Consider the following 15,558-nt stretch of genomic DNA (forward strand, 5'->3'; position numbering starts at 1 on the left):
AATAATTATACTTTAGTTAATATTACAATGTTTTTATTAAAGGTAGAGATTACATGAATGAGAAGACTCGATGTCAATCGATTCATTTTGATTTTATTTCTTTCCCGACATACAATGCACAATACGTTCGATTTCGTTAGTTGTAATGTTTATTCATCGCAGATGATTAGCGTTGTCGTAAGTACTATGGTTGTCATTGTTATATTTTCTGTTTTAATTATATAGTACATACGTACTCGTGGAATTCGTGCACTTTCAGACGGGGTCGCACCTTCGGGCGGTCATCATCACTGCATACTGTAATGGTAGTTTTTCGAGTCTATACGAATTACCCGAAATACGATTCACAAACGGCCTCGTTATCGTAAACAAATAAATAATTTATCTCCTCGGAATATTCTCAACTTGAATCGTCACATTAGACATAGGAGGTCAGCCTTACGATCTTACGATTAGTAACACTTAAGATTCAATACGGAAGATTGCAATATGTCGAGGAAGCCACTTTTTCGTCTTCTTGCAATTTCAACGGTATTAATGACCATTCCGCGGCATAAAACGAAGGAGAAGCCTGTTATTAAAGAAAACACGATCTGACGGAACGATCGAATGAACTCCGCCTGTTTTTGCCTGTCGCACCTACTGATCCTTCCGATCGAAATCAACGTTCCTTTTTCTAACACGCATCCCTATTAAGAAGAAAAAGGTCACTTTGGTTACCACTTACACTCTGCTCGAGGGAACCAACTACAAATCATTTATACACAAATACCTATTGATTATAATATACATATACATATACATATCTGTATTAATGCCACGATTTATCGCGTATAAAACAACATAATAACGAGGAAGACTGTTGATAATAATAGGTTTGAAATTTTTATGGCGAGGGTAGACAAGGAAAGTAAAATTATTTAGTGAAGTGCGTAAAACTGGTTTGCGTAATATCATATACACATATCTATATTAAATGCTATACCCTTTCAAATTTCATTACCGAAGTTAATTCTCAAATGGATCGTATACGTTCGTTGGACCTATTATTCTTCTTTTCTTTTGGAATACATATATGTATAGAACAACTGTACAAGCGGGAAGATCTAAAGATCTTTGGGCGGCTTAAAACGTTATGATTGGCACAAAATACGAGGTGCTTCGCAAAGTGTACCGTGAGACATCTACGAGTCTCACTTTCCTCTGAACTCTGAATGATTTATTCGTATTTCTCACTCGCAATGGGACGCACTAAGATTATGAGACAAACGTTCATTAAATTATGGCACGACCTGCGCGCTTTTTATCTTAAGACGTCCCAGAAACGTGAAATCACTGTTATTACTGTTGTAATGCTTTAAGTCTTTCTTCTCGAGTACCCGCAAATATATATTAACTTTTACGCCTTGTATATTACCTAGCTGATCCATTAACTCGTTAAAGGTTATGATTAATTAAACACTCGTAACAAATTATAAGCGTCTGGTAGATCAGTTAGGGATACGTAATTATATTCAAATAAACGTTTTCTTTAAAACACATCCAGTAATATACCTACTTAGAAGTATACGAATGTACTATACTGAACCTGAAAAGAAGACGAAAAGTGGCTCGTGCCTCGTGCTTTTACCTCGACAGAAGTCGATTATCCTCTGCTCGTACACAATCACGTCGTAGTGTGCACGCAAGTCTCGTTATGCACATATAGGATTAGAATTGTGGTATACGGTCAGAGATTCGCTGGCAAATACGCGCCTGTACATAATTACGTGCAAAATCCGCGCGCAATGCAGAAGAGAGTTGCCTCTTTCGTGATTAGCCCTTTGGAGGTTATGTTACACACGTTAAGCATATATGCCATTGATCTTGGATTTTTGGCGTGGCTAGATAAATTTACATTTCTCCTCCAAAGAGTTAAGCCTGTTCGCTCGCTCTGAAAAAACATAATTGATGCAATCGTCTTTGTAATAAAATTGCGTGTATAATTAATACACGTTTCTTGATTAGCACCGAACTTAACTACTAGTCAGTTTACGTACGTGTTTATGTGTCCACGCACGGTCTACTCTAAAGTGTAATCGTGTGTTTAAAACTTCGAGTGAAATGCAATTCATTCTTCTGCCGTTGCGCCGTATGACACGCAACAAGTAAATAGAGATTAAAATACTTTCGAGACATTCGAAAAAATGGACAGACTTTCTTGGAATATTCAGCAAGATTAATATATATAATGCTCTTGCGTAAATTATCGCCAGTGCGCATTATATTATATTTATTCGTACTTCGCGTACGTGTAGATATATTTTCATCTATCTATCATTCTATCTACCGTTCTTCTAGCGACACTAGCCCGTGCCCAACTAACCTGTCCGAGTGTGTCAGGTGCGTGTATATCGCATCGCGTAATTTTGTACACGATGAAAAACGAATTACATGCAGGAATAATGTATCCGTAAAATATTTCTATTTACAATCAATAATTTTATAGTTCTCCAAATATGAATATCAAGTGTTAATTTATAACTAGATTTTATAATCAAACTTTAAGCCAATGTTAGGCTTAAGATTTATGCTCTTGTTGGCATAGTTTTATAGTTTAGGCAATATATTTAAGATGGATAAGAAATAAAATTCTTATGTAATCCTTACTTGTTATATACTTTGGATCAAATTTTAAGTAGATAATTGTTGTAAATTAAGATAAAGATAAAGATTCTTTGTGTGACTCAAGGTGGCCTGGCAACTATTGTCACCTAATACTTGTATAATTTTAGAAGCTAAAGAAAAGTTTGATTAACAAATTATTTCCTATAACGATACACATCTTTCTTTGTTTGTATTAAACAATGTATTTTGCATGTGTGTACGAAATATATGTTGAAAAATCTCTAGACGAATATAAAGACGTTTGAATATGGTCATTGAAGGCCGTTTTAAATCCTTTTAGTGTAGCTATAATGAACTTGTTAGTGTTTGCATTCATCTAAAGAGCCTTTACCATATTAAGTAACACATCATTTTATCCAAAGAACTAACAGTGACCTTCGTATCTTGATACTGTCGCTATAAAGAAATTTTTATTGCTATATACGATGTTTTCCACTATCGTTTCAGCAATAAAGTTTTATGGTGGCAGCAGTAACTAGGCCACTCTTTGAATCGTGCCTTCAACAGATTAATTCAAAATTCTCAAATCTCTCAAAATTAATAAAAATCTTTCATGATTAATATTTATCTATATTCAAAAGTCTCTTAGATTTGAAATTTATGGCAATTAAATCTGAAAAATAATTTAAGAGCTACTTGTGGCTCTTGTAAAAGGATTTAGTACTTCCCAAGGAAAAATGATTTATAGTTACCTCGAGTGATTTAAGCACCAGAAACTTACGCCGAAATAATGAGAAATTATACGCAATAAAATTTCGTATTGAGCACGCTATAAAGCATAGTTTTGAAGATCAGTTTGTCTTGGAAATGTACATTCAATTTTATTCCCGGATGGTAGCTTCGTGAACGTCATTCACGGTAATCTATACGTATCAATACCCGTATACCGATATAATTTCTATGAATTTCACGCGTGACGTTCACGCACGCAGCCATTGTGTGTCCGTTTCACGGAAAAAGGTACTCACTTGGTTACGCGGATCACGATATAACACGCGATACCTGCACACGTCGAATGTAACAAAATGAGTAACGAATGAAACCGAAGGAATTTAGTAGTACAGTTGCACTTTTGAGCAAACGATCGCTCTCATCGCGTATCGTAGTGAACATTTCGCATATTTTTTCTATACGCAACGAGATATATCGTACGCCTGGGAAGATATATATTTGGCACTGGATTCCCGTCGACAGAGCTTCTCAGGCTCAAATCGCAATTCATCTCGCGTTAATTAATTACGATCGCGCTGACCTTATATTAGTAATGTCGATCTTTTCTTCAAAGAATAAATATCTTTATCGTTTAAAACTGTTAGTATAAAAGGTAAAGGATTATTCAATTTCTGTCCCATTTAATTTCAGGCTCTCCTTATTCGTTTTCCAATTGTTTGTCTCGCCTCAGAAAATTAAACTGTTCTGAGACACATCCTAACGATAAGTATAAAACTATTCAAGAATTTGAACAAAAACAAAAAATTTCAACAACCGGCATTACTAAGACAGGATCGAACAAAGCGATAAACACTGTCGCAACAATGAGCGACGCAAAATACCGTTTTTCTTTGCTACATATCGGATATACTTTCGCGTTTTTGTTCGCGTATCGCTGCGATTAAGATCCGCGGAACCCATCGAGATCAAAGGAACGATATGGAGCAACGATCGAGAATTTTAACGAGGAGAACAGCGTATACGCTCCGTTCATTCCGCTTATCGGACTCAGCAGCCATGGACGCGACTTCCAGGCCCCGTGTTTCAATAGTTTCGAATCGCGCGTACGAACCGGCAAGTACGTTTTGTTATTGTGTATCAACGCGCGGTCGTCTAGGATATGAAAAAAATATACGCGGCCGCGCGTGTATTATGACTAGATAGCTTTGTAGTCCTCGTTTCGGCGATCGAAAATCATCATCATCGATCCTGTCATTCCTGCCAACGCCCGTCTCTCCATCACCGTTGAAACGTGTATCCGCTGTTACGCTGCATGTATGCATGCAACAGAACATAGATCGATCGTACGACGATTTCGTGAGACAACAACCTGACTTGAATGTCGTCAAGCCAGAATATCGATAAATACGGACGATGACTGACAAGTAACATCCTCGTTTTGGCGTTTCTGAACGAAAAGCGACAGAAATTTGTACGCATTTTGTGTATTATGTTGCACTGAATTGCATACGACGATAAAGTTTACCGAATTACCGAAGAAAGAAGAATTTACCGAATTTAAGAATTTAAAGAATTATCGAATTTAAGAAATCAATTCTTAAGTGCGCAGATACACCTCGTTAATAAAAGCATATAAAGTATGAAACTAAAAATACACAATATTTTCTGCGTCTAATAAAATTAAACTATGGATTTAAAAACGCCTGATTTTATTTTACTCAAAGTAAAATTATTTTATCGAAAATACTCGTTTTAAAGTATGAAAAATATTTTTACTCTGAGGGAGGAATATATCTTAGCTATGTATAAATTTCACAGATGAGGAGATTACTTCTATCAGTGATCTTTCGTACAAATCGACAGATCACATCCTATCGTCGCAGTGAAAATCGATTTACGGTATTCTTTTTACATAACGATTGAGCATAGAACGCCGACGTAAACACCTGTACAAACTAATCCTAATTTGATCTTAGTAGCGTCCCTAAACATGAGTGTCTTAATCGCTTAATTAAAGTACAGAGTTGGCTCATGACCGGCTAAAACATGCGGAGAGATCGAACGTGGGTAGGGAACGATCTGCGATCGATGCTCTTCGAGCCGTATCACGAAGAAAACATCGTACGACGATGATATGGCACAATATTTCCCTTTATCCGTCTCTTTATCCATTCCTTAGCTGTTCATCACGGTGGATCGCCTGGAGTAGCCTCGTCTTGTTACCGTTTCACCCTGAGCTTCGCACTCCTTCTTCACCCGATCGATTATGTCTGCCACCAGCTTCTCTTCCTTTTCCCTCTGTTGCTCCCAATCTGGTCCTTTTCCGACCTGTTGGGGCACGTTTCACAATTTTCGCCCTTACTCTTTCGACCGTAATCCGATTGATCAAACGAAGAACTCGCGAGCGAAACAAGCAGACAGGCAAACACGCACAAACCGGAGTGTCATATCGAAAGCTTTTCTTCCATCGTTTTCCCATGCTTGGTGCTTTTGATCGGCTACTGACAGATATCTAACTCTACTTACTATACATACAGGGCTTTCTCAGATGTGGCTCTCGCCAATTTCAAGCAAATTTTGTGGCGTGACAGTATTTAAAATACTTTCTCATCCTCCTATTCTCCAAATCGCCTAGACCATCATTCTCGACATAATTTGGCCATTGTAAAATTATTTGGATGGAAGAAATATAAATAGTATCCCACTAAATTTCACTGAAATTGACGAAAACTGATATTTGAAGCAGCCTTAATAAATATACAGGCAAACTGCAGTTTTTTTTTTTTTTTTTGGAATGCAAGTCCATTGCGATGAAGAAAAGTCATATTAAGGATGCAACTTTGTTAACGTGCATTACTTTGGATCATTGCGTGATTGAGTAGATTCATGTTTTGCGAGTGTACCATATTGAAAGCTGGTATGATGTTCCGTACCAATATTAAATCGTTATTAAATCATTTCTTTACATAAAACGCGTTTTCTAATAATTAGATACGGCAAGCAGGGTACGAGGAGTATGGCTAGATGGCGAAGCGATTACGTCGATGCACAGGGTGTTCAAGACTTACTTCCGAGGTCTTCCGCGCTTTCTTGTTGGCTGGCTCTTCTCTGTTCTCGTCGTTCTCGTTGTCAGAGTGACGGGAGCTGAGGTGACCAATGTAACCCTTACGGGACTTGAAGTAAGCGTTACAGCTGTGGCACTTGAACAGCGGGGCCGGTTGGGTGACCTGGGTGGAGACGTGGAGTTTGTACTTGTGCCTGTACCAACGGGTTCGAGACGGTAGCACCTCGCCGCACCACTTGCAGACTACGGAACCGTCGTTTTGAATGAGGTATTCCAGCAGCTTGTAAAACAACGTTTATTTGGTTTTTTCTCTCCCTCTCTCACCCTTTCCTCTTTAATCATCCTCGCTCGCCCCATCGTATCACGTCGCGCTCGATCGTATCCACCCTATCTTTCTTTTCCTCCCTTCTCTAGGTTTATTCCCTTCCGTATAGAATTCGAAACCCTTCGACCTGGTGTTGGTGATGATTCGAGACAAAAATCTATCGCTATCGGATTGGAACTTAACTGCGAGTTACCATAATACCATGAATTTGTTCGATTTCAGGCAAAAACAAATATTCGAGATATTCTCGTATTTTTGTTCTGCGGTTTCTTTATGCAGTCATCGAGTTCTCTGTTTCTGTGGCGCGGTGTTGCTGGACGGACGATACACCGACAGAAAAGGTGTCACCCGAGATAAACGAGATTAGAAATAAAATCCACTTCTCCGCACGCAATTATATATAGAGAAAGTGCGGTTCAACGAATTCCTTGCGAAAAGTAAACGGCGCGCTAATGAAAAGGATACGAGGACAAACCAGATAAGACATCCCCGGATGGAGAGTTGCTCTTTACGGTTTAACGTTACAGAATAATGCTTTCCATTCGGTTGTCTGCGAAAATGCATGTACATTGCCAACTAGTTGGGATAACAGATAATTAGAAATAACTAAAATAGAATAACTCAGTCGTAAAGCAGAAACGTAAAATTCTTTTTACATTTACCTAACAATTCCAAAAGCTAGATACAAAGTATCATGATCACTAATTAAAATGATTATTATGCCTTTTCTTCTACACCAATGAACAGTCCCTATATGTTCTCTCTTATAATAAGATTTTAATCGATGCTCTAGTGCAATCAAACAAATATGTAACGATACATATCTATTTGTAAGTACATACTTCTAACTCTCTAACGAACTTCCCAAAAATGCCCTTAGTCTAAAGAATGGTTGAACCAGCCGAATGGAAAACACCTTATAAAATGCGCGGCGACAAGAGCTTTCCAAGTGGCCTCCTGGTGCTCTGCCCATTTCTGTTGGTGCCGTCTCCGCGAGGACATGGTGATAAGCCGCGCCTCCTTCTCATAATCGTCCTCTGAACGAAGCCAGGTGGCACAGCTGGTGCACTGCCTGCCGAAGCAGTATCAAAAGCAGCAGACCAACCAACCTGTTTCCTGACTTCCGGCTCGGCCTCCCCGGATTCTGACTTAGGTAGCAACAGATCTCCCCGATCCTCCTCCCGGTCGGTGAGGAAGTGCATTCCGCTAACCACTCGCTCGGACTTGATGTACGTGCTGCCTGTATTTCCTTCGCTGAACGAATCCTCGCCGCTCCTCGTCGCCGTCGTCGAAGGTGCTGAAGGAGGCGGCGGCGACGACGAGGACGACGACGTACAGATCTCGAACGTGATGTCGCTCGGTAGAGTCGGCAGCTGATCTGGGCAGACATGGAAAGAGAACAGGTACAGGAGCGTTAGTATCATTCAGCTGGAAGATTAGTCATCGGTTGTGTTCCTTGAATTTGTGAGGCGAGGAACGAGGACAATTTAATGAGGTTTCAGTGTTTTATTATCGAGTGTAAGCAATGTTTTACATTGAAATTTGGGAATAGTTTTTGGAATATTACAGCAGTCTGTAGCTTTAGAATAGGCGTGGAAGTCTTGGAATTTATTATCAGTTCGAGCAGCGTTTAATCCGAACTTTTAGGAAATTTAGTGATTTAGATTCTTAGGAGTATTACAAACCACGTTAGTATCCTAAAGCAGGACTTGGAAAAGGAGGAAAAGCTATTGATTTCCTGAAATGTTCGATAAAGTAATTTAGCTCTTATGTTTCTTTCGATAAAGATTCAAGAATCCTCTGAATATGAAATCTGAATCTGAAAAGTCTTACCCAATTAAAAGCTTGATTAAGAATGGATTTAAAGATAATTTAAGAATTAATTTAAGAAACGTATCCGTTTGGTCGATTTTAAATTCAATGAATATTTCCGCATGGCGGATTTCGCGAAAACAAAGGACGAATAGTTCCAAAAGAGAAGAACGACTAAACGGAGAGATGTATGTTCCTCTGGCTTGCTTTAATGAAGGTTGTGCTAATCGATACAAGAAATAAACGGTCGGGTATTGCAGTTGTATATCACAAAGAGTTACAAAGAAACTACAATTAGATAAAAACAAATAAAAATAATAATAGGTATTAAATTGTTATAGTCCTCATCGCCACCCGGCATCGATTATAATAGGTACATATGTACGTACACTTAAATGTACAGTCAACGACCGACGATAATGTGCGAACGTATAGCTTCATTTTCTTTATTATTACTGTTATATGATATAACTTTTTTTTGTTTGTTTGTATAAGCGCGCTTCCACCCTCAAACGGGGCGAACGTACAATATAATATAATATAATATATAATAATATAATATAATATAGTATTTATATATAATATATAATAGATTTTTTTCTGTATTCGCAACGTTTATATCTTTTAATAATTCTCACAATTCCTTCTCCTCTATTGCAAAAATCTACCATTACTTATTAGTACATTTTCGTAGTTTTAACATCCTGCATGAATGCGTTTTGTTACTTTTAGTGTCACTAATAGAATTATGTACTGCTTCTTCCTTCTATCGAAACAGAGAGTCGTGTGATGCTTCCAGGATCGAGTGCAAATAAAAGTGTCAGTACTGGTACCTATATATTTCGTATATGTGTGTATATCTTTATAACATTACGGTGAATTTCATAAAACTCACTTGCATTATCTCCATTTTTAAAGCGTCGAAGAACAGTAAGTAGGAATAATAATGCAGGTGGACATGCATGTATATACCTTTTCCTTTTCTTTATTTAAGACGTCTGCCGGTGCTTTCTTTTTATCGATAGATATTTAAACGTGCGTGTAAACCGCGAATTTTATTCGCGGCAAACGAAAGATTTGTAGTGGGTCGAGGTTCTGGTAATAGACGAGGAGACACAAACGACACTGATGCGTTGCGACTTTTTCATCGGTTTACGCGAAGAAAAAACGTACTCGTCGCTAACACATGAATAAAACGTGCAGATTTAACTATGGTAAATATAAATAAGTCTATTCGCCAGAACGTCGTGACAATATACATAAATATATATCATCTATATCTTGCATTCTACTTCAACAAATAAAATTGGAAACGTAATAGAAGGCATCGCATTAATGTCACAAGCTACAATAGCATTTAACGCTCGAATAAAATATCTCTGCATCATGAAAAATTCAAGTAACCGCATTTGCATTTTGTTCGGTTATTTCGTATCCTCATTCCGTATGTGTTAATCGTGTTGCTTCTTTTAAAGCCTAACGCACCTTATCGCGTAACCTAATTACCCGATGTTATAGTTAAAACTAAAAATAAAATAATAAACGTTATTTGACGATGACAATAATATATATACATATATATTATATATATGCTATATATATAATATATAAATATATATAATAGTGTAATAATAATATAATATAATATAATATAATATAATATAATATAATAGAACTATTACAATAATGGTATAAACCTAAAATGTAAGAAGTAAGGTAGTCACAATGCATGGAAAGTGAAGAAAAAAAAAGTATAACATGACCGTTTTCGATTGCTTTTGCACACATCATAGAATTAAGAAATTCGTCTTGTCATTTCCTTTTTCTTTCCTAAGACTCATTGGTATCGCAATAACGTTAGAGCCTTCAACTGTATATGTATGGCGCAAACCTTATCTTTCCAAATAGTAATAATTTTCTTTGTTAATACAAGCAATCAATCGAAATTGCATACGATGCCCATTTTTTTATAAACGTACGTATCGATGCCACATATTATATATCAATCACTAACTCAAATTGCGAATCCATACACAATTTCTTCGAAACGTGCTCTGTATTCTGGTAGTATTTTAGATGTGTGCTTTTTCGTATATGCACAATATCAAAATGAACGTTACGCTTCCTACATAACAACTATAAATTGGACGCAAGAAACAGAATTGTGCGCGAATATAAATTTCGTGCTTCAGCTAACGGAAACTAAACAGTTATCATTGTTTTTCCTTTACATTTACGCAATTTCATTATACATATATAAATATATATATATACATATATATAGTACATATATGTGTTATATTAACCATGTGATCATCAATCATATATAATACATATATTATACACACAAACACACACACCCACACACACACACCCACACACCCACATATATATATATATATATATATATTGATATATTTTTTTTGCTTTTTTTTTCCTTTTAAATACCGACTACGAGTACGAGCTGGATCTACAAGAGAGGAGCTCGACGAGTTCTCTCGTGTTACGGCAACGAAATCACACGCGAGTTCACATTCCCTCTCACGTAATATATTTCTCTTTATATATATTCTTTTAAATAGTTCTCTGTAATAATTAAGATTTGATGATTATCATCGTTATCATCGCCATTACCATCATCATCATCAACATCATCATCATCAGCATCATCCTCATCATCATTCTGAGACATACACATCACACGTCTAACATCCATGCTCATTTTCTCTCATGCGTATAACACCGATGCGGAAGACCAAAATACTGCTTTCCGTTCAGTATTCGTTCGAAAGTTCTCGCAACGAATTATAGCATTATAGAAAAGGAAAATAGCAGGAAGGGTGGACGAAGGAGGAAATATTAATTCGCTGTTCTTTTTAATAGACGTATCGTAATGCGAAAATAATAGGTACTATTTATAACAAATTTTGTAGAATAATGGATTTATAATGTCAGGTCTATGGGTAAAATCGTTATGCGATTAAACAAATACATTCTTGTAAGCATTTGATTTAACGATATGTTTTGATTTTATTGCTGAATAATATTATTTTGTTCAGGTTGAAAAATAACGAAACGATGGAGAATAGTAGAAATTACAACGAATGGCGAATTATTTTCCTCTGGTTCCTTTTTTCCTGGTTTATGTTTTAAAATTGATACGGAGAGATAGTAACGCGTTGTTCCCACGAACAAATTATAACACTTCGTTTGCATTAGTTCTGCTCGACTGCGTGAACGATGTTTGAACATTTCCCCAAAAAGTTATTGGTATGTATGTATGTATGTATATATATATATAAGCACGTGCGCGCACGCACATACATATGCACGAATAAATTTATATTTCGTTCAACTATTTCTACTCTGCGGTGTCCCAACACCGAAAAAAAAGAAAACGTGTTAACAATGTATCAAATAATAGATTTCTTTCAGATTTTTTAACGAACGAATGAACGAAAAAAGTATAATATAATATATTGTAATATAATATGATATAATATAATAATATAATATAATAATAATAATAATAAATCAAGGAGAAAAAACAAACGGTCTAGACCCACAACTAACTAAGGGTCATTAAATATACTATGCCTGTATATATAACTTTCTTTATAACTTGTCTGTGCTTGCTTGTGCATTATTAACTTATATACCTAGCAATAATAACCATTTCTATCGGTGTTTGTCCATATCTAAAAGTTAATAATTCTTATCAAACAATAATATTAATAGAAATAATAGTAACGGTGAAAATAAAAATAATATTATTTTTGCTGCATTAATAGTAGTGCGAGTAATAGTAAATCAGTAATAATAATAGTAAGAATAATAATTAATTATTGGTAATAATTATAATACACTTTCCCAGAAAACCTGTACACATACCGGTCTGTTATACAGTATAATTCGTGTTTCTCCCTCCCTTTTCTCTATTTTAGGCACTATCTAATGAACTCTAGGAGACTTCTGTACCTCGTAGGGAAAAGTTAATAAACTCTGATAAATATACATTTTCATCTTCTGTCTGCCTTTCTTTCTTTTAATATTTTACTAATATGCTTTATTACGCACCATTGGAATCAAATCTGTTGGAAGGCGTAGGAAACATTGAAAAGAGAAAAATAACAATAATAGTTATAATAATATTAATACGAATCCTGGTTATGAAACTCTGCACTTTTGATAACAATCCATCTGCTCATCTTTCTTTTCGTTACTTTAAAATATAACGCATCTGACAAAAATTTGGAAGCACGTTATTATCGCTCGAATAAGCTTCTATGCAAATTGATAAGCATAGATGATTATTTGAATTGAAAGTTTGAAAATACAGGTGACATTCCCCCAACACAGACAATGGGGAAAAATATCCAAATTACATTCTTTTGACGGAAAACAACTAGTTTGATCGCGATTGTATACAGTTTTATGCATTCCCTATGTATAGGAAACTATGAAAGGTGCAAAATTGGAAAATATCTGGAAAGAAGAGAGAACATATTCACAACCAACGTTTCACACGTGAAGTGCTGAATTCGAAAGAGCGGGTAAAATAAGGAAACAAAAAGAAGTGAAAAAAGAAATAAAAACATTGTGCGTGCGTTAAAGCATTGGAAGTTTTTTTTAAAGCTATCACGGTATAATCTAAAACGGGAATATACCCATACGATACTTTGTCAGTCACATTAATCATATTGCTTACGTTGCTCCGTTATATTTTGCTTCAAAAAGAAGAAAAGGAAGATATACTCTAGACATCAATTTTATATGTCAAAAATGATGTATTCGTATCAAAGAAAAAGGAAAGAAAAAAGAAAAAGAGAACACGCGGTTGATAAAGACACGAGAAAGCTGGCTAGTTTTGCAAGAATATATATCTCCCTCTTTTTGTTCACCAATATCGTTAAATTTCGTTTCTCAAAATATAAAGAGAAAATTGGAATTTTATATGCAGACTACGCCCGCGTAAAATACTGCGACGATATTTAGTAAAAGAGAACTTTTCGGTAACGCGGACTCGACACGATAAACATTACTTTCAACATTGTGAAACAATGGTTCCCATATATGGTACATACGCAAACGTAACCGCCTACAATATTAGTTACACGATAAAAACCTATAAACAAGTATAACCTTTTCAATCGGTATCATTAAAAGTTCCTCTTTTTCCAACTGGCCAAATCGCTTTCTCCGCGAATTTCTTTGAAATTTCACGCGGCTTACGTTTCCATGTGTAAAACCATGGCGATCAGGATGGTCGTGCAAGTGAAGGAGACACAGCCGGGCATCGATCGTCCACAAGCATTGCGCGCTATTGCACAGTTCAAGGATTATATAATACTAATGTACACAGCAGCACTACTCGAGCACTTACGTTCGAGTATAGACATCTTTTTCTCTTTGTCCTTTAATTCAAAAAAAAAAGAAAGAAAAAAAAAGAAAAAGAAAAAAGAAAAAAATCCCCGCGATCACTCGACGTCGTCCCGCTCAGCAGTGTTTGTATGCGATCTGTCACGTTAGTCTCCTCCACTGGCCGATATCAACCGTCGGTCGCCCTTCTTCCCGAAAAGACAATACTCGTCGGGCTTCCATTAAAAACGACTATCAAAAATTGATCGCACGCGTAGGAAATCCGATCTCGCTTTAATACAACGTGAGGAGTCGATCATCGCGGGGGTGAGATGGGCTATGCGATTGGTCCGCGGCACACACCGCGGAAACACATTTTGTTTTCTCCGACCGAAGACAACTTGATTCATTTTTCTATCGGTGTCTCTCTGTACGACCACGTATTTTCACTATCGGGTGACTAGACTAGGGCGGTGCTGAGAAGACGACAGAGTAAACGAAGGAAGATTTCGCTTTCTCAAACACGGCCCCGCCTGAATATGGAGAGCATCCTCGAGGTGGCCACGTGCTTCAACGTCGTCCTCGAGAGCGTGCTCCTCGAGTTCCTTTGGACGTCACTAATCGCGACGGTCGTTTCTCCTCGGCCAGTGTTCTCTTCCGCTGGTTCAGTGGTCGTTCTTCGTGTTGGACCGATCGCCATCCCACCTCGCCCTCGCACTGCCCGCTAAGGTGCGAGATAAAAACCAAATGGCATCACGCAGTCCTTCGGCATGAAGCAGTCGTGCACGGTTTTCATATGATTCTTCATTTTGTCAGGCCTGGAGAATTCTTTTCCACATACCGGACACGGGAATACCTTCCTCTGATGGCCTTCGTGGTAAAGGAAAGCGTGTCGTTGGAAGCTGTATTTATTCTTGAACGTCTTCTGAATGTCGAGCTTCGCACACTCAGTGCATTGATAGACACCCTCGGATATCGAGGCGTAACGAAAGAGATTCAAACCGCGAACGGACATCTCGGTCAGCTGTTCAGCAGGATCCTGCGAGTGCGATGTGGCGCGACGCCTCATGCGTCTCTTCGGCACCTGTCGACCAGGTGGAGCCGACATGGTTCCGATCTGGTGACCGCTACTCGTCGACGAGGAATTGGTGGTCGGTGCCGGGCTACCACTACTGCTACTTCCGCCGCTGTTCTGCGCGTTGTTCCTACCGGTTGCCGGTGACATTGACGAACTTCTTGTCGACGTGGTGGTCATCGTTGTGCCGGAACTGGACGCTGTGCTCGACGTTGAGCTAGTAGTTGTGGTCAACGAAGTGGTGGTGTTCGATCTCGCGTTCGATGTGTCCGTGCTCGATTGATTCGCCGAAGATCCTGATCCAGAATTTCGACCTTTCTCTTTCCACGTCTCGCCATCCGACTTCGTGTTCCCCGATGAAAACTCTGTGAAAAGATTCGAGTTAGTAAAGAGACTGGTTCTTATCGATAATAAGTAACGATCGTGGTTACAACAATTACGACAATGAGCATTATCAAAGAGACTCTCTAAAACATGATTTGCTCTCTGGCTACGGTAAAGGCTGTGTAAATTGCATGCAACTGCGATCTAATTCGTACTGAAAATAAATATTTAATGATATCGATGTATGATTGTATACTCTGA

The 15,558-nt window shown here is 37.5% G+C and overlaps 1 protein-coding gene across 10 annotated transcripts in view; it reads right to left on the reverse strand.

Annotated features, from left to right (window-relative positions):
- Nucleotides 1-73: 73 nt before the first annotated feature.
- The window catches only part of LOC122565966 (protein tramtrack, beta isoform), a 46,610-nt gene continuing 31,125 nt past the window's right edge, over nt 74-15,558 (reverse strand). For 5 of the 10 annotated variants that reach the window (XM_043722577.1, XM_043722576.1, XM_043722578.1 and 2 more), the window contains exon 5: nt 8,963-15,338. In XM_043722577.1, coding sequence (XP_043578512.1) covers nt 14,623-15,338 — 716 coding nt within the window. In that variant the 3' untranslated portion in view covers nt 8,963-14,622. Of the gene's footprint in view, nt 5,668-6,407; nt 6,684-7,837; nt 8,107-8,962; nt 15,339-15,558 lie in introns of those variants that run through there. The other 5 variants (XR_006316356.1, XR_006316357.1, XM_043722581.1 and 2 more) reach the window with 5 other exon arrangements.

This window comes from Bombus pyrosoma, linkage group LG3 (genome assembly GCF_014825855.1).
Source record: "Bombus pyrosoma isolate SC7728 linkage group LG3, ASM1482585v1, whole genome shotgun sequence".
In the NCBI taxonomy this organism is placed as follows: Eukaryota; Metazoa; Arthropoda; class Insecta; order Hymenoptera; family Apidae; genus Bombus; species Bombus pyrosoma.